We start from the raw sequence: 26,148 nt of genomic DNA, 5'->3' as shown, positions 1-26,148 counted from the left end.
ACGGCCAACCTGGCTCAGTATCCAATTCCAACTTCTGACTCAGATGCCTAATGTAGCACGCCCGAATAATCTGTACTCAGGTGCACTTTTTGTAGAAGATTTGGTCCCATTGTTTATCTTGGGGGTGGGGAGAGACAAGGGATAGCTAGGTCAAGTGGGCAAGAAGAGACAGGGATTTTCTCAACTGAGGACTCTGCTGAGTGGCATTTTCCACCCAGACAGTTTCACTGAACGCTGACATCAGAACATTCTAGAAGAGATGCCAAATCCAGTTGAATAATATTCTGATATCCTAGAATTTTAAAAAGTAAAAATCATGTTCTCAAAAATGCCTAGAACATTCTCCTAGAATTCAGTATCTCACATTCACCCTTGCAAGCTTTTTTCAATATTGTTTTCCATTAATTTGGTGGCTAATAGCTTGATAGTCTGGATAACTGCCAGTTCAATAATGTATCTGCCATTCTTTGCTAAGTTTCAGTGTTCAATTTGCTCAAATATTCCCCTTTCATTTCCTGACAACACCAGAACTCAATGGCAACACAGGAACATCCCTGGCCAGGTCCTTCTCTCTCTCGAGAATGCAGTCTAGCTACACTGCTAGCCTCTCTCTTGCTCTCATACTCATGATCTTTCTTCATGTCTATTTTTGGTTTTCCTGGCTCAGGCTTCTTTGGGCCACTGAAACACAACCCTCACTTTCTTTCTCTCCCTCTGGCATGTATGCTGCTGGTAGGAGCCCCCTAAGTAAAAACTGCTACAGAAATCCTTACTCCTTCCTCAGGAAAACTGGATGGCTTCTGGATCACAGCTCAGTTTTTGACGTGAACACAAGCTGGACGACCTTCTGATGGGCTTTACACTTCGAAGTGGATGCGGACATTTTTCTCTCCAATGACAGAATCACTACGACTTCCTCTTTGCAGTTGCTTCCTTTCCTTAAAGGTAGCTGAATCTTGTTGTCTTTAAAAACTTGTTCCTTCCAAAGTTGCCTGTCATGCTGACCGTCATTAGCGCATCTGTGGCCCCACGGACAGGGGCTGAGCCCAGGTCTCCGGGGCCAATCCCCCAGGTAGCCCAGGGCAAGGGCACCGAGGCCGGCGGCGGAAACCCAAGTGGCATCTACTCGGCCATCATCAGCCGCAATTTTCCCATCATCGGGGTGAAAGAGAAGACATTTGAGCAGCTTCACAAGAAATGTCTAGAAAAGCAGGTTCTTTATGTGGATCCTGAGTTCCCACCGGACGAGACCTCTCTCTTTTATAGCCAGAAGTTCCCCATCCAGTTCATCTGGAAGAGACCTCCGGTGAGTAGCTGAGTGGTTGCAGCTTGGGTTTTTTTCCCTCAGAGAAGTCCTCCCACTCCGCACCTCCCCACAGCACAGCTCTGTGGTGCATGGGGCACTGGGCGAAGGATCCTGGCGGTAGCTCTGCAGGGCTCTGTCCTCAGGTGAGGCAGGGCTGATTCTTGCTCTCTGCTCTCTCTCTCTCTCAAAAAAAAAATCTTGCTCTTTATGAAAGCCATTGGAAGTCAGTTTAATTCACCCTTTCCCAGAACAAATTCCAAACTGGAATTTCCAAACAAGTTCCAAAATTCCGACCTGGAGAGTAGTCCAGATCTACCCTCCTGTTTAAGTATCTTGCATCTTTATAAGATTCCTTCACTTTCTTACTGAAGGGCTAAAATCATGATGTGCTTTTAAGTTTGCCAGTAGCCACGTCTCTCTGAAATGGAAAGAACCCTGGAAAGAGGAGAGTGGCAGCAAAGACTACTTTTTCATGCACAAAATGTTAGGATTAGAAGGAGAATCCCTTGCAATCATTTGAGTCCATCTACCTCACCTCACAAATGAGGAGATAAAGGCACACCAGAGTGAAGTACATCCAGGGCACGCATGACAGCCTGGATTAAAACACTGTTTCTTTTAGTGACTATTCCAGGAATAGTCAGGAAAGGAAAGTGAGGAAAGTCACATTCCCCCGGCTCCCTGCTCTGATCACACCTCCAGCATGACTCTTGTCCTTAATTCAAGAAATCTTTATTGAACATCTTCTAGAGCCAGAAACCAGGCAAGCAACTGAGGAGACAGCGTAATAAGGAAAACAAAACTTCCTGCTCTCCTGGAGCCTAGAGTCCTGAAGGCAAGACAGGCTTTGAACAAGAGTGATGAGTTTCAGGAGACAATGTTCAGGGCGCTTCAGAAGGCAAAGGAGAGCTAACCCAGGCCAGGGAGAGAAACCCTCCTGAGGAAACCATTTCATCCGAGCCCCAGTGCTATTCGTGAGCTTCATCAGGTTAAACTGAGGCCCAGTGCTATTCATGAGCCATGTGTTTCTTTTGTTTTGTTTTGGCCAGTGCAGCTTGTGGGATCTTAGTTCCCTGACCAGGGATTGGACCCGGACACTTGGCAGTGAAAGCGCAGAGTCCTAACCACTGGACCACCAGGGAAGTCCCAAGCCATGTGTTTCCTTTTAACCTGAGATGAAATATCCAGGTTAAATATCCAACAACCCGGTCCTCACCCTGTGTGTTCCACAAGGGCCCCTTTCCTCGCCTGCCGGCTCTATGCTCAGGCCCGTGACTGTCCTGAGGGCCCTCAGTTTGGAAGGGAGGACTGGAAAGAACTTCATTCTCCAACCCAGTCACTGCCCTACTGCGAGAGAACTGGGACACGTCGCATCCCTGATGAAATATCTTCAGTGACACTGTTCTCCCCTCCCCCCATGTTTTCAGATAAGTCCAAACTCCTTACCTGGGCTATAGGCCCTTCTCCAGCCAGCCCCGGCCTCCCTGTCCATCTCTCCGTCACCCTCTCTCCTGGACCCCTACACATTCAGCTGCTCTGTTGTTCTAAGTCTTCTCATACACAGCCTTTAGACCAGTCAAGATACTACTCAAAGCAATGTGTTTGAGTATCTCGTGCCTGATCTAAGTGAATCGGTCCACCTGAACAAGAGGATACGCGTATGAACCATCCCCTCGTGGGCAGGAAACTGCCTGTCCTTTTGGGCCATTCCAGTCATCCCCATCAAATACAAAATGTGTGTTTGATTGTGAAATGTGAGTGCATCATTCGAGGGTGAAGGTGACCACATAAAGGGGGAATCACACTGGGTCGGGGAACTTGGCTGCTCACTCAGTTATCGGCTATGACAGCCTCTGGAATAAGGCGGTGAGCAAATGCTCCCATTTTCCCCATCTGCCTTTGCCTTGTGCATTCCAGGTTATCTCTCCATACTCTCCTGCAATCACTCTTAAAATCAGGGGCAACCTAGATCCCTTTTGCTTTTGGAGGGATGGGACACGGGCCAGCTGCAAGGCCTTGTGCATCTGGTACCCTCCTTCCCTTGGGAATGCAGGACCCCCAGATCGCTCCACGGAGACCCAGAAGCCCACGAGGGAATTCTCCCTTGGGAGGCAGCATCTCCCTTCTTGGTGCCTCTGCCCTTCCCGGCGAGGGCCCCTCCATAGGCAAGTTGACTCACATCCTCTTGTGGTGCAGGGCACAAGGATTCTGTGCAAGGATTCTGCATAGAAGATTCTGTGCAGTGCTAACCCTCTGAGTCAGCTCAGCTCACTAAGGCCACCAACAACAGATACTGGCAATGTGTTCCTGAGCCTCCCCTGTCTCTGGCAGAGTCACCTTTCAGGAAATTCCATCTCATTCCAGCCCCACCCTAACCTGGACCCCAGAGAAGCAGGAGTCCACCTATTTGGGAACCAGGTTAAGTCAGCTTCAGGTTAAACTGCACTTGATGGATACAGCCTCAGTGTCTCTTGGCTCTGCCAGGAGAGGTTATAACCTATTTGGGCCTCCCATTCACAGCTGAGTTGAGGTCAAAACTGCATCATTGATGGACAGCCACCCCCAATTTATCCCGTCAGCTCTTTCCCTAGGAAATCTGTTTTCCCTTCCTCCTCTGCCGTCTAAGCTCCTGGGGCTGATAGCTGAGACTCTGCATTTTCCCTGAGCCACTTTCTGCTCAGCTTTGTTTCCACTGGTTCTTGGGGGCTGGGGGAATTTACCATCTTTCCTTTATCTCCAGATCCAGTGCTTTATAACTGAACGGCAATGGCTGGGCCTCCAGCCATAGGCTGCCTAACTGCCTCTTCCCCTCAGGTCCTGTCCCCATGGCTCCATCTTTTCAGAGCCTGACCCTTTGCCAGTTTGGAGCTGGGTCCCAACTTCACCCACATTCCTCTGGTGTATGCCTTCCCTCTTACCTGTTATTATTATTACAACCCCATATCCAACTGTGCTTTGCCCCGGTTGGTCTAACCTGGCTCTCAGCCCTGCTCTCCTGCACTCCTTGGGTCAGCTAGCTCCCTCTGCCAACACCTAGACCTGAGGAAACCTCTTACCCAGACAGACAGCAGCCCCTTTATATTCTGAACAGGTGACTTTATTTCCTATAGTTTCCATACCTGGAAATCTCTTGATTTACACTCTTTTTAAGGCTAGAATTTAGGTAAGTTTCCCAAGTTGTAATTTATCACGAACCATCTTTCAACAAGTCTAGGAGATTTTGATGCTGGTACTAAGATCTTATCAGAGAGTATCCACGGAAGGTCACGACCACCACCCAGCTGAATGCAATTGGAGGAGGCTTTCTAATATAACATGCATCACAATTTCAGGGATGTTAAAATATGAGGGGGGAAAAGTACCTTGAGAATAGACAAATAAGACCCCTTTCCCCCTTAACTCACAGTCCTGCCATCCCCTTCCTACTCCTTTTCCCAAACCATTTCTTTCTCCTCTGCTGCCTAGCAGCCTGACTCCAACCCCACCAGCTGGGCTTTGCTGCTCTCTGTCTGACCTGGTCTCCTACCCCTTCCCAAGTCCCCAGCATCCAGGCAGAGCTAACTTCTCCCTTGTCCCAAGCTGTTACACCAGACAAAAATTAAAAAATAAAATAAATCACTACATTCTTCAGGTTAGGTCTTGTTACCACTACAAAATTATCTTTGATATTTTATACATATTTATCCAGACGTGTTTATATGTGAATCCTTACCGTGGCTGAATCGTCAGCTTTTCTCTTCAAGAGGAAAACACATAAGGAAAAAGTAGGAAGATTCTTGTAGTTATAGGAAGGGGGCTGGACATGGTTGTTTTCTAGGGGAAAAAAAAAGGAAAAAAAAATGCTGATTTACTTACAAGAGAAAGGAGAGCTAGAACAGAAACCAAAGGGGGGTGGGGGAAGCAACAGGGCAGGAGACCACACAGGTGAGGGTCATCCCTCCCCTTGACCTGACCCTCAAAGACCTCTTTACCAATGAACTTGTGAAACGCCGGAGGCAAGTATATAACTTTTCTCAGTAAAGGGCGGAAGTTAGCATCTTGATTTACACAGGCCGAACTGGGCCAGCACACCAGGAAGTCAGAATGTGGAAAGCACAGGAGTGGGGAAAGACAGAAGCATAAAGAAGCAAGCTGCCCAGAACCCGCCGAACTGTGGTGGGAGGGAGGAGGGTCTGACCTCTCAGAGGCTATGATGTGGGGATTCAGGATCTCCAAGGAACCATGAGCCCTCAGCTAACACCTGGGAAGCATACTGCTTAAGAGAAGCTGACACTTGCTTTAACAGTTTCATCCAAACTTCAGGTTTAAATAATCACCATCAGATCTTTTAGGAGTGTATTATACCCCCTAAGAGCACCAGGAATAGAGAGTATATATTATAAAGCAGTATCAAAGCTGCTATAAAAAAACTCCTTATAAATCATAGGCTTGAAAAATGTTTGGGAACTACTACTTTTTGCCACTCCAGGTAGATGGACTTCTTTCCTGATGTTAAGGTTTTGAAGGGAAAACGATGCCCCCATCTCCTTTATTAACCTATAGTTAGTACTTTCTCAGTCTGAAAGTTCACCCTTATTTCTAGCCAGAACTCTTCCGGCCACAATTTTAGCACATTATATCCGGCCCTGATCCAGCAGACAGTGAAATTGAGTCAGCTGATTTCCTCTATATATTAATTCTCCTTATTCGTGAATAATGCCATCCTTCCTTTAGTTGCTTCAGATCAAATAGTCATAAAACTTCTCAACTCTACCCCATAGGTGTGATTTTTCCAACCCTGGAGTTGTCAATGCTATGATCCACATACAGTCGATCCTCAGGACTTGTGGATTCTGTATTTGTGAATTCACCTACTCACTGAAATTTATTTGTAACCCCCAAATCAATATCCATGGTGCCTCTTCGGTCATTTGCTGACATGTGTAGGGCAGTGAAAATTTTGAGTCTCCCTCCATGCATGTTCCCAGCTGAAGTCAGACACGGTTACCTTCTGCCTTTTAGTTTCAGCTCTCAGACTATAACCAAGTATCGTTTTCATAGTCTGGTGCCACGTTTTTTCTCTGTTTAAAATGTCCCTGATGAAGACTTCCCTGGTGGCACAATGGTTAAGAATCTGCCTGCCAATGCAGGGGACACGGGTTCAAGCCCTGGTCCGGGAAGATCCCACATGCCACGGAACAACTGAGTCCATATGCCACAACTACTGAGCCTGCGCTCTAGAGCCCTTGGGCCACAACTACTGAGGCCGCGTGCCACACTACTGAAGCCCGCATGCCTAGAGCCCGTGCTCCACAACAAGAGAAGCCACCGCAATGAGAAGCCTGCACACAGCAACAAAGAGTAGCCCCTGCTCGCCGCTACTAGAGAAAGCCCACGCACAGCAGCAAAGACCCAACACAGCCAAAAATAAAATTAAAAAAAAAAAGAAGAGTAAACATGTTTAAAAAAAAAATGAAGCAAACAGGCTGAGGGCAAATAAATAAATAAATAAATAAATAAGATGTCCCCCAACGTGTAGCGCTGAAGTGCTATTTAGTGTTCCTAAGTGCAAGAAGGCTGTGATGTGCCTTGGAGAGAAAATACATGTGTTAGATAAGCTTCATTCAGGCATGAGCTATAGTGCTGTGAGTTCAATGTTAATGAATTAATATATATATTAAATAAGGTGTCTTTAAACAGAAACACACATAAAATAAGGTTATGTATTGACGGTAGACACCCGGGAATCTAATGCTGTATTTCCTCCAGGTGCAATGACTCAATATTCACTAATTGAGCACTCACAGTCACAGTGACTTTATAGAATGTAACTACCATGAATAATGAGAATCAACAGTATTCCTATGTTCTCTCTACTCCTAGGTATCACAGCTTGAGATAATACCCTATGAACAGTGTGATCAGTAGGAAACACTGCAACATAGTTTAATCTATTACAGTCATTATTCTTTTTGATGTTCAAATTGTCCCATCTTCAGACAATGGGAGCCTCCTACAAGTTGCTTGTATCATTTGACATGACCCCATTCATTTTCAATAGCTTCCTTGTTTTCTGGCCACAACAAAAAGTCTCAGGCTCATCTTGTACATTTCTTGCTCTAGATCTGGAATGAATCATTTCTTCAAGGAGGCTGGTTCCTTTTAGTCTGAACTAGAGTTAAAGAAAAGGAGTGAAATGTAGTAGACAGCTGCCTACTGACTTCCTGGGACCCAGTGCTTGGCCTTTACATCAGCACTCTGAAGTTGAAAGTTTTCTGACCATCTGTGGGGACACCAGAGGTCTGTTGTTCTAACGACCTCTTCCACATGCCCATCACCTCTATAATTAACACCCCACCCTGGGTAACTTCCCCGCAGGGGGTCACGTGACCTGAGTTACTCAATTCCAAAAAGAAGAAATCCTAGTTTGGCACAAAATAAATTTATTTCATTCCAGTGTGAGATGAGAGGGAGGGAGCAGAGCTACAGAAACACCGATGCTGTGTGCAGTGAGCCCTCTGCTTCTGGGCCTAGGGCCCAGTCGCTGTGTAGCTGCTTCTCTCAGGGATATTATCTTTCCAGTAGAACCAGCTGGGAGGTCTGCTTGTAATCTGTTTTAGTGTCATCACCTGTCAGACAGTTTAGAAAGCAGTGGGGATCCCTGGGCTAGCCGCTAAAAGGAAGAATTGGGGGCATGGCGCAGAGTGGTTAAGACAGCTGGATTTAGAACCAAACAGACCTGGTCTGAACCTTGGCTCTGCCCCTACCAAGTCACATAAACTTTCCAAGTTTCGAGTTTCTCTTCTATAATGCACATAGTGATATTCTCATCATATGGCTGTATCTGAGTATCCATAAAATCCTAGTAGGTGCTCAAGGTAAGGTAGCAATATTAGGATAGGCAGCTGAGGACAGGAGCATAACACGGTGACGAAGTGCACAGGCTTTCAAGTCAAAGAAACTGGATTCAAATCCCGACTCCACCTCTTACCAACGTGACCTCAGGCAAGTTACGGACCATTTCTGGGTCTCAGTTTCCTCCCATGTGAAAAGAAAATGAAAATTCCTACTTTCATAGAGTTGTTGTAAGGATTAAATGAGATACCGTACATGACTTGCTTAGCGCGATTGCTAATAGCGGTGACGGTAAGTGAAAGGCAAAATGAGGTACCCAGTTGAGAGCCAGCCCCCTCTCTACTCAGCAGAGAATCATCACAGTGCCATCCTGGAGTGGGGCTGGGGAAGCATAAGTTTTGGCGAAAGTGTGACAATTCTATAAATATCGATAACGTTTAGGACTGCCTCCCATTATATTCCGCAAGACGGCAGCTCCTCCTGAAAGTCGTGATGGAGACAGGACCCTAGACATCATGGGAGGAACAAGCTGAAATAACTCAGCAGTAGAGCTCTGAGAATGGGAGGGGCAGAGACAGAAATAGCCAAGAAAGGTATGAGAAGATGCATTTCATTGATTATGAATAAAGAAGAGCATCTTTTCATAATTCATGTAGTTCTTGATTATTTATCTTGCTGTCCACGAAATAGCTGTTAATGTCTTTCGCTCATTTTTCTATTGAGTCGTTTGTTTTTTTCAACTTGAATTATAAGCATTCTTTATGTATCCTGGATACTAATCATTTATTGTTTAGATGTGCGTTTTTTCCCATTTTTTGGCCACATCACGTGGCACGTGGGATCTTATTTCCCTGACCAGGGATCAAACCCGTGCCCCCTGCATTGGAAGCCCAGAGTCTTAACCACTGGACTGCCAGGGAAATCCAAACTTTTCCCTCTTTCAAGGGTATTGTTTTACTTAAAAAATTCTAAATTAAAAGCTCTTAATTAGAAGTTCTAAATTAATTCTTAATTTATTTTTTCCTTTATAGTTAGTGCTTTTTGTGTTCTGTTAAGAATGTTTTTCCTAAACCAAAGTAATTCCTTTTTATTATCATTTAGAAACTTTATTTTTCTGCCTTCATATTTGGATCTATAATACATCTAGAAATGATTTTTGCATGTAAGATAGGGATCACATTTTGTTGTTTTTCCATATGGATATTCAAAGTTTCCAGCACAATTTATTAAAAAGACAATCCCTTTTACAATGACACTTTTTAAATAAATCAAATATCTATCAATGCGTGGCTCTGTTTCTGCGCTCTCTGTTGTGTTCCATTGTGTGTGTCTATCTTTGTGCTAACACACCTTGTGCCAATAAGTCTTTTTTTTTTTTTTCTCTTGGCCGAGCCACATGGCTTGCAGGATACCAGGGATTGAACCCGGGCCACAGCAGTGAAAGTGCCGAGTCCGAGTAACCACTGGACTGCCAGGGAACTCCCACTAAACTCTTAGTAATTCTAATAATTTGATTATTGATCCCAAGTTATTTGTCTATAGAGTCTATGTTTCTGTATAAATAGTTAGGTCACGTGAAAATAATAATGGGGCTACCCAGTGCATTATGCAGCCTAATTCGTGTTTTATTGCACTGGCGAGACCCTCTAGCATAATGTTAATAACTAAGGAGATAGCAGGCATCTTCCTCAGGTTTCCCGTTTTAAAGGGAGTATTCTTAATGTTTCACTGTTGAACAGATTTTCTACACATTGATTTGTAGAAACAACTTATCGTTAAGAAAGTTCCCCTCTATTCCTGCTTTGCTAAGAGTTTCTTTTAAAATCATAAATGGTTGTTGAACTTTAATACGTTTTCTGCATTTATTGAGAAAATTGTGATTTTCCTTCTTTAAACAGTTAATATACAAAATTACATTAATAGAGTTTTCCGGTATTGACCCCTTGCATTCTTAGAATAAAACAAACTTAGAATGTATTATCATTTTTACATGTCACTGAATTTTGGCTTACAAATCCTTTATTTAGGTTTTTGCATATATGATCATTAGTGAGATTGGCTTAATATTTCCCTTTCTGGTGCTGTCCCATTTTGGGATCAAGGTTATATTAACCTCCTAAAATGAGTGGGGAATGTTCTTTCTTCTATTCTGTGAAGAGACTGTGTAAGATGGAAGCTATATGCTTCTTAGACATTTGGTAGAATTTTGCCAGCGTTTTCTTTAAAGGAAGATTTTATTTATTAATGAAAATACAGCCTCTTCAATAATAATGGGATCATTTGAAATTGTTTTTCTTCTTGAGTCAGTGGTAATATTTATTCTTCTAGGAATTTTTAGTAACCATTTTATCTCTTTAAAAACCTTTTTTTTTTTGCTCTAAAGTCAATCATATTGGATATTAATGTAGATACAGCAACTTTGGGGGCAAGTTTTTGCTTGATATATATTTTTTTCATTCTTTTACTTTCAACATTTCTATGTCCTGATGTGGTGCATGGGCTCAGCAGTTGCGTGTGAGGGCTTAGTTGTCCTGCGGCACGTGGGATCTCAGTTCCCCGACCAGGGATCAAACCCGCGTCCCCTGCATTGGAAGGCGGATTCTTAACCACTGGACCATCAGGGAAGTCCAAAACCTTTGTCTTTTAACTGGAGATTTTAGTCTATTTACATTGATTATGAGCTTTGATGTACTTTGGGTTTATTTCTATCTATCTTCCTAACCATAACCTTTCTGTTTGTATTTCTTTTGAAATGTTCCTGTTTTCCTCTTTATGTCCTCTTAATTGATTAAAAGTGCTTTCTCTCTTTTTTTTTTTTTCTTTCTACTAGTTTGGAAGTTATTGTTTCTGTCTTTTCAGTGGTTGCCTTAAATTGTTAGCATACATATTATCTTGACGAAGCCTGAAATATCAATACTATTATTTTTCTCATAAATAATATGAGGAAGATAGAGCACTTTAAGTACTCTTCTAACTAATATGCCATGGTTGTTCAGAATTTTATCTCTATCTTGATTTTTCAACCTTAAAATTAGAAAATATTGTAATTTTTCAATATTTGCTTAAATTTACACACATTTGCCAATTTCTTTGTTTACTGATCCTTCCTGAGTCTTAGACTTTTCTTTCTAGAATAATTTTACTTTTTCCTAAAGTACATTGTTTAGAAGTTCCTTTAGTGGGGGTCTGTTTGTAGTAAGCGTTTCAATTTTTATTTGTGTGAAATTTGCTGTCACTCCTAAAATACTTTTCCTGAGTAATCAGCCCTAGGTTTATTCTCAGTGCTGTCCTCTGGATTACATTGTTGTTGAAGTCAGCAATCATTCTATTTGGTATCCCTTAATAGGCCATCTGCCTTTTCTCTCTGACTGCTTTCAAACTCCTCTCTGTCTATGGTGTTCTGCATTGTTGTGTCTAAACGTGTATTTCTTTATATCTTTCCTGCTTAGGATTCATTGGGATCTTGAATCTGAGGATTGGAGTCATTAATCCATTGTAGAAAATCTCTTAGAATATTATTTCTCCCCATATTTTCTGTTATCTTCTTCTAGAACTCCAATGAAATATATGCTGACCTTATCTTGCTCTATCACATATATATCTTAACCTCTTTTTTAAAAAAATTTCCCATCTTTGATTCTCTGTGTGGTATTCTACGTGATTTCTTCTGAAGTAGCTTCCAATTCACTAATTCCCACTTTAACACCACCTAATCCAATTATTGAATTATTAAATTTCATTGTGAACATTCATTGGATACTGGTTCAAAAAATAAAAGCATCTATAAAAGACATTTGGGGAACAACTGAAAAAATTATCACAGGGATTTGGATCTTGGATAATATTAGAGAGCAGTAGTTAATTTTCTTAGTGATAATGGCATTATGGTCAGTAGGAGAGTGTTCTTGTCTTTAGGAGATGCCTGGTGTATCCTAAGTATATCCCTAAGTATTTAGGTGTAAACTGTCATTGTACGAACAACACTCTTTCAAATGGTTCAGCAAAAAAATAATAAAATCTATACATACATATATAGATAGGTAAAACAAAGATGGCAAAATGTTAACAATTGTTGAATGTAGATGTAAGCTATATGGGTGTCCATTCTTTAAACTTTACTGCAAGTTTGAAATTTTTCATAATAAAAAGCTTAAAAACTGTGATAGCTAAAATCTAACATTTCAATAACAGGGTTAAAATATAAAATCAAGGAAAAGGAAAAAAAGAAAGAGAGAAAGGAAGAAAGGGAGAAAAAATAATTGAAAGGGAGAGAAATGTAAAAGAAATAATATAAGAATATCCCAGAACTGGGGACAAAATTCTCTACCTTGAAAGGAGTCACTGAGGGCTCAGCACAAAGAATTTTAAAAATAAATAAACTCATACCAAGACACACAAATGTGGCTTTTGGAATTGGGGTGGGGGATTGTTGGGGAGAGGGAGAAGGGAGAAAACCCTAAAAGCTTTCAGAGGGAAAAGACAGGTCACATACAAAGGAATGTTCATAAAAATTGCATCACACTTCTCAACACCAGATGCCAGGAGCAATGAGACAATGCCTTAAAACTTCTGAAAGAAACTGATTTTCAACCTAAAACACCTAGACAAATTCTCAATCAAGTGCAAAGATAGAAAAGAGATAGATGGGCAAGGACTCAAGTGACTTACCTCCCACTCATCCATTCTTATGAAAACTGCAAGTTGTGTGCCAGTAAAATCGAGGAGTGAACCAAAGAAGGGTTAAAATCCAGGAAACAGATTTCCACCCAGGAGAAGGGCAGTCAGTCCCAGGCCACTGCTCCAGACCTGGAAGATTGCTGGTCTGGTCTGTAGGGGAGAAGGGCTGCAAAGGAGAAGTGCTGCAAAGGAAGGCCCTAGGTTGGGGAGCAATGAACCTCTAGGTTATCTATGCATTTAAGTATTTGTAAAAACTACTGCTGAAGAAAAGCACTGATGGATACATTAAAAAATCAGAGAATTATAAAGAATAAGAGAAAAGAAACATTTATACAGAAAGGAAATGTAACACAGCATACTACTTAGTTAAGAAGTAAACAATATTTAATTATATTAAAGGAAATAATGAATTTTAATTTCTCTAAAATTTATGACATAAGTATTTTGGGAAGATGATGGGCAGAGCATAATGTGAGAAACCTAAATCTCATCCCCTCAAATAGGAATTCTATTGATACTTTCTAAAAATAATAAATTAAAAAGTAATAATATAAGCATATTATTTAGAAATATAGAGGTAAATACCAGAAGAAAGAGCTAAAAGAATTAAAAGTGGCTGTCTCTGAGGAGAGAAATTTGCAGGGCAAGAGACTGCTATTCCTCTAGGTAACTTCTGTTTGACTTTTTAAAACTTTGTTCATGTATAAACTGAATAAAAATAAATTTCTTAAAAAAAACTGACCTCAAGAATTATGTTGAGGGCTTTCCTGGTGGCGCAGTGGTTGAGAGTCCACCTGCCGATGCAGGGGACGCGGGTTCGTGCCCTGGTCCAGGAGGATCCCGCATGCCGCGGAGTGGCTGGGCCCCATGAGCCATGGCTGCTGGACCTGCGTGTCCGGAGCCTGTGCTCCGCAATGGGAGAGGCCACAACAGTGAGAGGCCCACATACCGAAAAAAAAAAAAAAAAAAAAAGAATTACGTTGAGCTATTATAGTGTCCTGTAAAGCCAATGTCATGGTTTCAAACACTAGTGAACATAGAATCCCTGATGTGCTTATTTAAATTAGAGTCCCAACCCCCTACCAAGAGGATCTGAATCCTTAGGTCTGGGGTAAGCCCTAGAATCTGCATTTTAAACTTGCATCCCAGGTGATTCTGATGCAGGTAGTCCAAAGACCACACTTTGAGAAGCACTGACAAAAACTGACAAGAGTGAACAAGTGGACAGGGAGACGGCATTCTCCTAATGGGAAGGCTGCCAGAACGGAGTTTCCACCCATGCCAGCTCCCTGCCCTTACTCTAGAGTTGCCTGTTTGTGCATGATGAAATTTTGAAAAAGCTCAGTTTTCTTGTGAATATATTCTGACACACATTTATCCTCCTTCCCCATCTACCACTTTCTCTGCCTCAAAGGTCCTGAACTCACAACCGTGGATGTCTGTTCACTGCACTGGGACCCACTCTAACAGGGACTCTCATTTGAGGTCAAGCTACCTACCCTCTGGGTCCCTCTCACAGATTAGAGTCCCTAAATGTCCAGTCAAGGTCTTTGGGGGGATGGGGCAGGGACATCAGGAGAATGAAGGCTTCATTAACCTCAGACAATGGCCCGGAACAGAATCCTCCTATGCATTCAGGAGCCTGTATAGGATTAGTGTATACAGCATGTTTCGAAGGCCCCATGCTATATCCCATTGGCCGCCAGTGTTAAAGGCATGAATGCCTTTTGCTGAGGCAGGGTAAGCCTCTCTGTAACTATATTTTCTCTTTTTAAAGAAAGAATCCCAGCAAGGCTGATGGAAGTAGCCTGAGGGTCTGCAGGTCTTGTGGCCTGTCCTGGGGCTGTCCCTGGCTCTCTCGCTCCCCTTGCCAGCTCCCTGTCTGACTGGCATGGTGTTGCCCCTTGACCGTGGGCTCAGGGGCCTCCAGCCAAAGCTGCTGACTCTGACCACGGCCTTTCTCTGGGCTGTGTTCATTTGCATTGCGCTGCTGAGAGTGGAGGAGCTATATAGGCTCCGGCCCATTCACGGGAGGATTAGGCCTTGGACTGAGGGCGCAGCAGGAGAGAGGCCACAGTGAAGTCCCAGCTCCACTCCCTGAGCAGTCACCATGCCCTACCTGCTGCCAGGATTCTTCTGTGACCGTGTGATCCGGGAGAGGGACAGGAGAAACGGAGAAGGCACCGCCACACGGCCCCTCAAGTATGAGGGGCAGGATTTTGTTGTTCTCAGACAACGGTGCCTGGCTCAGAAGTGCCTCTTTGAAGACCGTGTGTTCCCAGCAGGTGTTCAGTCCCTGGGCTCCCATGAGCTGAGCCAGAAAACCAAGATGAAGGCCATCATGTGGAAAAGGCCAAAGGTAGGGATAGGAGGGACGGGGCTTCAGGAGACAGCTCTTGGGAATGGGAGGTCAAGTGGTCCAGAGCCTGAGGCCACAGATCCCGGATCTGAGCAAGTGGCTTATCAACATTCTCCTACCCATTTGCCCCCAAAATACATTCCTGCTTCCTCCTGAAACTGGAGCTGTTATTTTCTATTCCTGAACTAGAGATTATTTAATACTTTATAGATCCCTGAGACTGTAAATATTTTTAAGAGAGCTAATGCACTGACTTAAATTCGTAGTAAAACAGTAAGGAATAATTGATGTTTCTTCTCGAGAGCAGGTATTCTGGGGGTGGGAAAGTGGAGTGGTGAAGAGGACTAGGGCTCACAGTTTCAAGGAGAGTTCCCTGGAAGCTGGTGAACGGTTATGACATAGGAGGCTGCAGGAGGCTAGAGATTTGCCTTCTTAACTTCTTGCCTAAGGCTGGTTCATTAGTGATGTGTCACTTCTGTGTAAACAAAAAGGTCCATGCTGACCAGCCACACTCCCTACAGGGAGAAGCAGTTTGCTCAAGGATACCTTACTGCCTGGCAATTGAGGAGTCCATTTGTTTCAACTGTATTCAGCTACTCTGTGCTTCTCAAAGTGTGGTCTTTGGACTACCTGCATCAGAATCACCTTGGGATGCCAGTTTAAAATGCAGATTCCTAGGACTCATCCCAGACATAACTGTATTTCTGTGTTAACTATCTGTATTTATAATAAGCAAAACATGAGTTCATACTAACTTATACCAAAGTATTTCTCTTTGTGTGTGTATGTGTTATTGTAAATGAAGTTTGTTTTTGTTTTTATCAAATTCCATTTGTTCATTGCTGGTATATAGGAAAGCGACTGACTTTTATATACTAACCTTCTATCCTGCAACTGTGCTTGCTTATTAGTTCCAGAAAGGTTTTTTTTTTTCTTTTTGGCATTTGTTTGGGATTTTCTACATAGACAATTATGTCATCTGTGAATAAAGAGCTTATTTCTTCCTTTCCAGTCTTTATAAATTTTATTTCCTTTTCTTGTTTTATTTCATTAGCTAGGACTTTCAGTATGATGTCGAATAAGAGTGGTAAGAGGAGACATTTTGACTTGTTTCTGACCTTAAGGGGAAAGCATCTAATTTTTTAACATTAAATATGAACATAATTGCAGTTCGTTTAAAACTTTTTAAAAGTAAATTTTCTTTACCAACTTGAGGACATTCCCCTCTATTCCTAGGATTTTTATCATGAATGGGTATTGAATTTTGTTAAATGCTTTTTCTGCATCAACTGATATATGATCATGTGATTTTTCTTCTTAGCCTGTTGTAATGGATGCCATTGATTGATTTTCAAATGTTGAACCAGTCTTGCATACCTGGAATAAATCCCAGGTAAATTATATACTTGTAGTGTATAATTTTGTTTATACATTGTTGTTTTTGAGTTACTAATTTTTTTTTTTTTTGAGGATTTGGTTTCTATTTTCATAAGAGATACTGGTCTGTAGTTTTCCTTGGCAATGTCTTTTTCTGGTTTGGGTATTAGGGTAATACTGGCCTCATAGAATGAGTTAGGAAGTGATCCCTCTGCTTTGATTTTTCTGGAAGATATTGTAGAGAATTTGTATCATTTCTTCCTTGAATGTTTCATAGAATTCACCAATAAATCATCTGGATCTGGTGCTTTTTTTTTGGAGGGTTATTAATCATTGAATAAATTTCTTCAATAGGTATAGCCATATTCAGATGGTCTGTTTGTCTTTGTGTGAGTTTCGTGTCTTTTACGAAATTAGTCCATTTTATCAAAGTTATCAAATCTGTGGGCTTAGAGGTATCTGCAGTATTCCTTTATTATCCTTTTAATGTCCCTGGGATCAGTTGTGGTGATCTCTCAATTTCTGCTGTTGGTAATTGGTGTCTTCTCTCTTTTTTCCTTGGTGAGCATGGCTACAGGTTTATTAATTTTATTGACCTTTTCAAGGAACCAGTTTTTGGCTTTATTGATTCTCTCTGTTGTTTTGCTATTTTCAATTTCACTGATTCTGCTCTTTTATTATTTCTGTTTTTCTGCTTGCTTTGAACTTAAATTTTTTTTCTTTCTCTGGTGTCCTGAGGTAGACTATTGGTATTGATATCAGATCTTTCTTCTTTTCTAATATATGCACTTAATGTTATAGATTTCCCTCTAAGCACTGGTTTCACTGCATCCCACAAATTTTGATGATATATTTTCATTTTTATTTAGTTCAAAGCAATTTTTAACTTCTCTTGAAACTTCTTCTTTGACTTGTGTGTTATTTAGAAGTGTGTTGTTTAATTTCCAAATAATTTGGGATTTTCCAGTTATCTTATTGTTATTACTTTCTAGTTTCATTCCACTATAGTCTGAAAACATACTTTGCATATTTTCTATTCTTTTAAATTTGTCGAGGTGTGTTTTATAGCCCAGAATGTGGTCTATCTTAGTGACTCTTCCATGTGATATTGAGAGCAGAATGCGTATTCTGCTATTGTTGGGTGGAGTAGTCTATAAATGTTAATTAGATTAAGTTGATTGCTAGTGCCATTCAGGTCAACTATATCCTTATTGATTTTCTACCTGCTGAAGTTCATGAACAAGGGGTGTTAAAGTCTCCAACTATAATACTAGATTTGTCTATTTTTCTTTTCAGATGTATCACTTTTTGCCTCATGTCTTTTGACACTCTATTGTTAGGTGCATCCACATTTAGGATTGTATGTTTTCTTGGACAAAGTACTCCTTTATCATTATGTAATGCATCTCTTTATCTCTGATAATTTTCCTTGTAATGAAGTCTGCTTTGTCTGAAATTTATACAGCTATTCCAGCTTTCTTTCTTTTTTAAAATTTATTTATCTATTTATCTATTTTTTTTGGCTGAGTTGGGTCTTTTGTTGCTGCACGCGGGCTTTCTCTAGTTGTGGCGAGCGGGGGCTACTCTTCATTGTGGTGCGCAGGCTTCTCACTGCGGTGGCTTCTCTTGTTGCGAAGCACGGGCTCTAGGCACGTGGGCTTGTGGCTTGCGGGCTCTAGAGTGCAGGCTCAGTAGTTGTGGCACATGGGCTTAGTTGCTCTGCAGCATGTAGGATCTTCCTGGACCAGGGCTCAAACCCGTGTCCCCTGCATTGGCAGGGCGGATTCTTAACCACTGTGCCACTAGGGAAGCCCTCCAGCTTTCTTTTGATGAGCATTAGCATGGTGTATCCTTCTCTAGCTATCCGACTCTTTATATTTAAAGTGATTTTCTTGTAGATAACATATAGTTGGGTCTTTAAAAAAATCTATTCTCACAATCTCTACCCTTTATTTTTTTTTTTTTGCGGTACGCGGGCCTCTCACTGTTGTGGCCTCTCCCGTTGCGGAGCACAGGCTCCGGACGTGCAGGCCCAGCAGCCATGGCTCACGGGCCTAGCCGCTCAGCAGCATGTGGGATCTGCCTGGACCGGGGCACGAACCCACATCCCCTGCATCGGCAGGCAGACTCTCAACCACTGCGCCACCAGGGAAGCCCACAATCTCTATCTTTCAACTGATGTATTTAGGCCATTCACATTTAAGTGATTATAATATAGTTGGATTAATATCTACTATGTTTATAACTGTTTTCTATTTGTTGCAATTTTTGTTTCTCTCCTCTCCCCTTTCCTGCATTCTCTGGTTTTAATTGAGTATTCTATATGATTCCATTTATCTCTTAAGTATATCAATTATACTTTTTAAAAAATGTTAATGGTTATGCTAAAGTTTCCAATATACACTTACAACTAATCTGATTTCACCTTCAAATAACATATACCACTGTATATGTAGTCTAGTACCTTATAACAGAAAATTCCCAATTCCTCCCTTCCTTCCCATGACATTACTGTCATGCATTTCACTTATCCATATGATGTAATTACTCAACACGCTGTTGTGATTATTACTTTAAATAAAGTTATCTTTAGATTAAAAATAAGAAAACTAAAAGTTTTATTTTACCTTCATTTATTCCTTCTCTGATGCGCTTCCTTTCTTTATGTAGTCCAGGTTTCTGATCTATATAATTTTCCTTCTCCTTGAAGAGCTTATTTAAACATTTCTTGCAAGCCAAGTCTGCTGGAAATGAATTCCCTGTGGGTTATTATTTTAAACATTTATTTTATTTATTTATTTGGTTGTGCCGGGTCTTAGCTGCGGTAGGTGTGTTCCTTTAATTGCAGCATGTGTGCTCCTTAGTTGCAGCCAGCAGGCTCCTTAGTTGCAACTCGCTGGCTCCTTAGTTGTGGCATGCGCACTCAGTTGTGGCATGCATGTGGGATCTAGTTCCCTGACCAGGAATCGAACCGGGGCCCCCTGCATTGGGAGCATGGAGTCTTCACCACTGCACCACCAGGGAAGTTCATTCCCTGTGGTTTTATTTGTCTGAGAAAGCCTCTAGTCTCCTTCAGTTTTGAAAGATAAATTCTCTGCATATAGAATGCTAGGTTGGTGGGTTTTTCTTTCATCAATTTAAATATTTCATCAATTTAAATATTTCTTGCTTGCATGGTTTCTGAAGAGAAGTCTACTATAATTCTTGTCTTTTTTCCTCTAGAGCAAAGGTATTTTTCTCCCTCTTGGCTTCTTTGAAGATCTTTTCTTTATCTTTGGTTATCTGCAGTTTGAATATGATATGCCTAAGTGTAGTTATGTTTTATTTTGCTGGCATTTATGCTACTTGATGTTCTTTGTGCTTCTTGGATCTGTGATTTGGTATCTGTCATTAATTTTGGAAAGTTCTTGGACATTATTACTTCAAATATTTCTTCTGCTCTGTTCTTTCCCTCCAGTATTCCAATTATGCATATGCTGAACCTTTTGAATTGTCCCACAGTTCTTGGATGTTCTGCTCTGTTTTGTTGTTGTTGTTTTTGCTGTTATATTTTTCTCTTTGCATTTCACTTTAGGAAATTCCTATTGTCTCATCTTCAATTTCACTGATTTTTTTTTTCTTGTCCATGTCTAATCTACTGATGAGCCCATCAAATACATGTTATACTGTCCTTTATTTCTATCATTTCCTTTTGATTCTTTCTTAGAGTTTCCATCTCTCTGCTTATATTGCACATCTTTTCTTAAATGTTATGTACTTTTTCCATTAGACTTTTTGACATACTTATCATAGTTATTTTAAATTCCCTGCCTGATAATTCCAACATCTATGTTATATTGGAATCTAGTTCTGATGCTTGCTGTTCAGATTGCATTTGCCTGCTTTGGGGCATCTCTTGTAATTTTTTACTGAAAGCCAGACACATTGCTTTGGGTAATAAGAACTGAGATACATTAGCCTTTGGTATAAGGATTTATGTTAAGCTGGCTAGAAGTTGTGCTGTGTTTGTTTCCTCCAGCTGCAGGAGTCAGAAGCTTCAAATTCCTTTAATATCCTTGTTTTGTCTCCTCTCTTGACTTTGGGCTTTCCTAAATACTTATCAGAGTTTACATCTTGCAGCTCTTTCAGCTGTAAGTCACTGTTATTTCACTGGAGCTCTGTTGATGTGGTGGTATGATCAGGGAGGGGAAGTGTTCTATAATCTAATGATTAAAGTTCTTTCTTTTAATGAGACTGTCTCTCTGGGCTATGACCTTCATACACGTTTCTCCATTGGTATAGCTTTTACCCCTTCTTAGGTGAGAAAGCCTGGAGGTGGCTGGAGTGGGAGTAATACACTTCCCCCAACATAGGTAAGACTGGAAAAGTCTTTTCCCCTGTAGGGGGGATCTTTCTTGGGTCTTCACCATGAGAACTTGGATTTTTGGAGGTAAAACCCATGAAAGGGTTGGGGGTTTCTCCCAAAACTGTGGCCTCCAGAAGTTTCTCAGTTTTGTGCTAGTCCACACTCAGCTTCCTGAAATTCATCAAAGTAACCATTTAAGTGTTCCTCCCAGTTTGTGGCTGAGGCAGCTTCTGTTCCAGATAAACAGATCTTGGCTATAACTCTCTGGTTTCACTTGTGTCCATATCTCAGGGTGGTAGGTTGCCCTGCAACCTCAGTTCTCTGATGGATCCAAGCAAAGTCACTGGTTTTCAGGTGTTTGGCTTTTTCTTGTGGTAAGGATGGGAGGGATGACTTCCAAGCTTTTTACATGTTGGAGCTGAAACCAGAAGTCCCCTACATATATCTATATTAGCCCACCCTTTTAAATGTATGCTTTTGTTTTTCTTATAATGCACATTGTATGTTAGGATAACACACACACATAATTTAAAACTAATAAGAATATGTACAGTTGCATGTTCAGAATATTTTAATGATGGAGGTATACAATAAAAAAAATGTTTGCAAACCACAGCACTCAAAAACTGAGGAAATGGTCATCTGTTGCTAATTGTTGGGAATCCATCACTGACAGATCCAGTCTCCATGCTAAATTATAGCCAAACAAGTGACCGGAAGTCTTAGGTCCCCAAGTTAAAGTGACAGAGCCAGGACAATTTACCCTTTGTTCATATTAACCAACAAAAACAGATCTCAGATACTCCAGGAAAGTAGGTGGTGGGAAGGGGTATCTAGGTAAATCTAGCTGTTCTATGAATTAACCCTCAACAAGTTTGGTAACTGACCCTTACCAAACAGACATCTCTCACGAGGACAAACAACTGAGGGTCCCTAGGTTGGGGGTTTCCTGGAGGGCGGGCAGGGACGATTTCCTATTTTTATTATATCCTTAAATCCCCCAGCCCTGTGCATACTTGGAAGCTCAATTAATGTTTGGTGAATTTAGCTGAGGTAGTATTGAAGGTAAATGTAGTATATTGGGGAATCTCTACTACTGCAAAAAATGTAACTCCATTCAAATACCTGGACCTCTAAGCAGATGGAAGAGAAAGCAGTGCAGTTGCTACTGCCTTTCCAAGTAGTCAGCCCTGGAATTGGTGGCAGGTGAGGAGATGAGGTGTGCTTCTGTACCTATAGACCCAAGGAGAGAAATCTATCCTTATGACAGCTAAAAAATGTAGCTATAATTCTAGTATTTGAGTTACTCTATAATATATTCCTTATAACAGGGCATGACATTCAGTAGTCAAGTGTCTCAGCTGGCAAGTAACAGAGGCCCAACACAAACTAACTTAAACCGAAAAAAAGCTCTATAACTTGAATGTTCAAAAGTGATGATCAGGTTTAGACACACTGAATCCAGGCCTCAAACAATGTCATCAAGACACAATCCCTAATATCATCTATTTGTCTATCTACCTGTCTATCTATTTATATCACCTCCGACCTCTCCACCCACTCCCCCATCTGCTTCCTCTGAGTTATCTTTATTCTCAAGTGGGCTAACTTCACAAAGGGGCAAAAATGGCCACCAGCAGCTTCAGGCTGACACTCCACCAGCTTAGTAACTCCCAGAGGAATACGTATTTCTTTCTCAATAGTTACAACGAAAGTCTTGGCCCATATCTCATTGGCCCAGATTTGGTCATGTGCCCATCCCTGAACCAGTCACTCTCACTCTAATTGCCCTTAATAGCCATCTGGATCTGGGTGAAGAGGGAAGCCCACCAGAACAACATGGGCTGACAGCGGTGCTGCTCCCCAGTTGAAAATTGAGGTGTAATGCCAGGAGAAAGTGGTATGTATTTTAAGGAGGCAAAACACTGGGGAGACAAAAATAACATATGTTGACTATACCTTAATTGGTTTCTTTGTTAAGAGGAAAGAGTCTTATTCGGAATAATGAGAGTTTTATATTTTATTAGTGGGAAATGGTTTTTAAAGACCACATTCTGGATGTTGATGTTTTCTTTACTGCTAGATTTTTACTGCTTCTAGTTTTTTTTGTTTCTTTTGTTTTAGTGCAGAGAGATAGAAAATTTTTTCTAGGGAGACAAAAATAAATCATGAGTTATATATCCAATTCAACTTTAACACTGCAGGGTTGTTACTTAAGTCATTCGGTTTTATCATTTTACATATTTTCTTTTACACTAAAAATATCCTGGTTCCTAATGACATTAATGTACATTCTTATTTACCTTATCCTACATGTCAAAGTTTTGAAGTAATAACAATGTTATTTTTCTTTATTATGGTTCACATTTCTTTATGGTTTTGGTTTTTGACCTTAGGCTATATCCCAAAAGGAATAAACAACCAAAATTTTATATTTTAATTCACTTGAAAGAATTCTTTGTTCTTGTTTTTGTTTTTTTTTTTGCGGTACACGGGCCTCTCACTGTTGTGGCCTCTCCCGTTGTGGAGCACAGGCTCCGGATGCGCAGGCTCAGCGGCCATGGCTCACAGGCCCAGCCAGTCCGCAGCATGTGGGATCTTCCCGGACCGGGACACGAACCCACGTCCCCTGCATTGGCAGGCAGACTCTCAACCACTGCGCCACCAGGGAAGCCCAAGAATTCATTTTATGTGTGTGGCCATGCCATCAATTTGATAAGCAGTTTGGTTCCTTTGCTTCAATTTGCTCTCAGCTTTTAAAGATTGCTTTTTAAAATTGTCTTTAATTTTGGCTTTTAATTCCATAAAATTTACATGATTCCTAAGTCAAAACTATTTTCAAACAGTTATATTCAGAGTTTTACTTCCATCCCTATATTCACCCCCTTAATCCTTCCCTCTCCTATAGGTAATCTTTTTAAAAATTATTGTTTTGGGTTTATCCTTCCATTGATTAAGAACTTCAGGCGGGATTTGTGTGTGGTGTGGTCTAAGCACGACTGACTTTCCATCTAGTAGGAGAGAGAGATTCCTGAGTGCAGGGAGCTTCAACTCATGTGAGTATACCAGCTTGTTGTGATGGGGGAAACAGAAGGAGAGGGCTGTGCCACTGGGATAAGCTTCTCGAAGCTGTGAAGAACGGTGTTAAAACAAAAACACAGAATCTACAATTATTTCAAAAGTTAAAAAACAAAGCATGGGGACTTCCCTGGTGGCACAGTGGTTAAGAATCCGCCTACCAATAGAGTGGACATGGGTTCGAGCCCTGGTCCAGGAAGATCCCACGCGCCGCAGAGCAACTAAGCCTGTGCACCACAACTACTGAAGCCCGCGCGCCCTAGAGCCCACGCACCACGACTACTGAGCCTATGCACGGCAACCACTGAAGCCCGCATGCTGCAACTACTGAAGCCCGCGCGCCTAGAGCCCATGCTCCACAACAAGAGAAGCCACTGCAATGAGAAGCCCGCGCATCACAGTGAAGAGTAGACCCCACTTGTTGCAACTAGAGAAAGCCCGCGCACAGCAACAAAGACCCAACGCAGCCAAAAAATAAAAAATAATAAAAAATTTAAAATAAATTTTAAAAAAACAAAAAAAACCCAAAGCATGACACATCCAAACAAAAACAAGAGCACCCTCTGTTGGTCTCTGTTGGAATACACATATTTGGTAGTGCCTGGATTTGAAAACTGCTCAGGCCAGGGATGTCCTATTGGGTTACCTTGAATAAAGAACGCACCCGCCAAAAATAAAAAAGAACGCACCCGCCAACAGATGGGGAGGCCTCTGAGGCCCACACCAAATTTACCCTCGGCTCTCCCCAGCTTTCAAGTCCTGTGGCCCTTGGGACATATGCTGATACTAAATATCTATGTTACCATGTCTTGGGGGAAAAGATCTTTACTTTCCCTCCTGTACTTCTTTTCCCTGGCAGAGAAAAAAAAAAGCAAGAGCCATGTTTTCTAGTGTCCCTCCAAAGCTGTGACAGTAATGACACTGCCCTAACTCTCAAGGTGCATCTTTACTCAGACAGTATATCAGTGTGAGGGAGCGGTGTGGAACAATGGGAAAAGAAGCCATGTATCTGGCTTCTCTCACTTACTAGCTGTGTGTCCTTGGGCAGGTTTCTTAACCTCTCTGAGCCTTGGTGTCCTCATCTGAAAAACAAGAATGATAGTATCCAATTCATGGGCTGTTTTTGGAGGTTTAAATGGGTGGTGTGTGTAAAACTCTTGATATGTGATGCCAGTACTACGTATGGACCTCAGTAAATAATAGCTACTGCTACTATTATTATTTCCTTTTTGTTTCACAGGAAATTTGTGAGAATCCCCGATTTATCATTGGCGGAGCCAACAGAACTGACATCTGTCAAGGAGATCTAGGTAGGAAAGTCCCTCGGGTCATATCTAGCCAAACAATCAAGGGGTGATTAAAAGGTGTGATCCCTTCACAGTAAGTAAAGGGACAATAATCTGTTTTTGCTTTTAATGAATTGGGGGGAGGAGGTTTTGATAACATTACCTTATACTCATTTATCAACGTGCTGGTGATTGCTTCATTTAATTTCTGTCCTTCCCACCTTTCTCACTAGTTCTTTGCCTTGTGTCACAGGAGGTGTGCCTCATTCCACAGCCTCCTCTCCAGAGTCTCCAAGACACTCACACACCCCACTCAGTGAGACAAAAGCCCTGCTTTTAGCTGTACCCACCTTCCTTAGAAGTCAGCTCTGAAACTGTCCATGTACCACGCATGTCCCTTGGGCACACAGAATCTATATGCTCACAAAATGTGCTTTTGTAACTCGAACTCTTGTTGAAATTGCCCCAGAATAGCTTCATATTAAACGAGTCTTTCAACAAAGACGACATTTGCCATGTGGATGAGTGTCAATTTTCTGTCTGGTTGGTTAGCTTGTCTGCTTCACCAGTCTCCTCTGTCTCAGCCTCTTGTTCGGGAAGTATTATCTTTGGTGTGGACTGTGGGAAAGCTCTGTGAAATAAAGTTGGAGAGACAGCGACAAACACAGTTTAAAACTTGTGGGAAAAGGGCACTCAAGACCAAATGAATTTGGCTAATTCGGCCCCAGAAGGAGAGGCTGAAGAAGTTTTGGATATCTGAGTTCCTGCACTCGAGGGAAGACTGCCTGCAGAGCCCTGGGCAAGCTAATAATCGGCCTGTTTCAGAGGAGAGGCTGGCTGCCTGGGGGGGTCTGGGGGGGGCCAATGGTGGGAGGAGGGCTGTGGC

The 26,148-nt window shown here is 41.7% G+C and overlaps 2 protein-coding genes across 11 annotated transcripts in view; both read left to right on the top strand.

Annotated features, from left to right (window-relative positions):
* GANC (glucosidase alpha, neutral C) overlaps positions 1 to 14,977 on the top strand; it is a 96,104-nt gene extending 81,127 nt beyond the window's left edge. The window contains exon 22 of one of the 3 annotated variants that reach the window (XM_029237458.1): positions 14,947 to 14,977. In XM_029237458.1, coding sequence (XP_029093291.1) covers positions 14,947 to 14,967 — 21 coding nt within the window. In that variant the 3' untranslated portion in view covers positions 14,968 to 14,977. Of the gene's footprint in view, positions 1 to 784; positions 878 to 14,946 lie in introns of those variants that run through there. The other 2 variants (XM_029237456.1, XM_029237457.1) reach the window with 2 other exon arrangements.
* CAPN3 (calpain 3) overlaps positions 785 to 26,148 on the top strand; it is a 48,456-nt gene continuing 23,092 nt past the window's right edge. For 3 of the 8 annotated variants that reach the window (XM_029237461.1, XM_029237464.1, XM_029237460.1), the window contains exons 1-2: positions 930 to 1,306; positions 25,217 to 25,286. In XM_029237461.1, the coding sequence (XP_029093294.1) occupies positions 998 to 1,306; positions 25,217 to 25,286 (379 nt within the window). In that variant the 5' untranslated portion in view covers positions 930 to 997. Of the gene's footprint in view, positions 1,307 to 14,927; positions 15,177 to 25,216; positions 25,287 to 26,148 lie in introns of those variants that run through there. The other 5 variants (XM_029237466.1, XM_029237462.1, XM_029237465.1 and 2 more) reach the window with 2 other exon arrangements.

The sequence above is a fragment of the Monodon monoceros genome, unplaced genomic scaffold, assembly GCF_005190385.1.
Source record: "Monodon monoceros isolate NGI ecotype Baffin Bay Population unplaced genomic scaffold, NGI_Narwhal_1 Super_Scaffold_21, whole genome shotgun sequence".
NCBI lineage: Eukaryota > Metazoa > Chordata > Mammalia > Artiodactyla > Monodontidae > Monodon > Monodon monoceros.
This window is presented reverse-complemented; position numbering and strand designations above follow the sequence as displayed.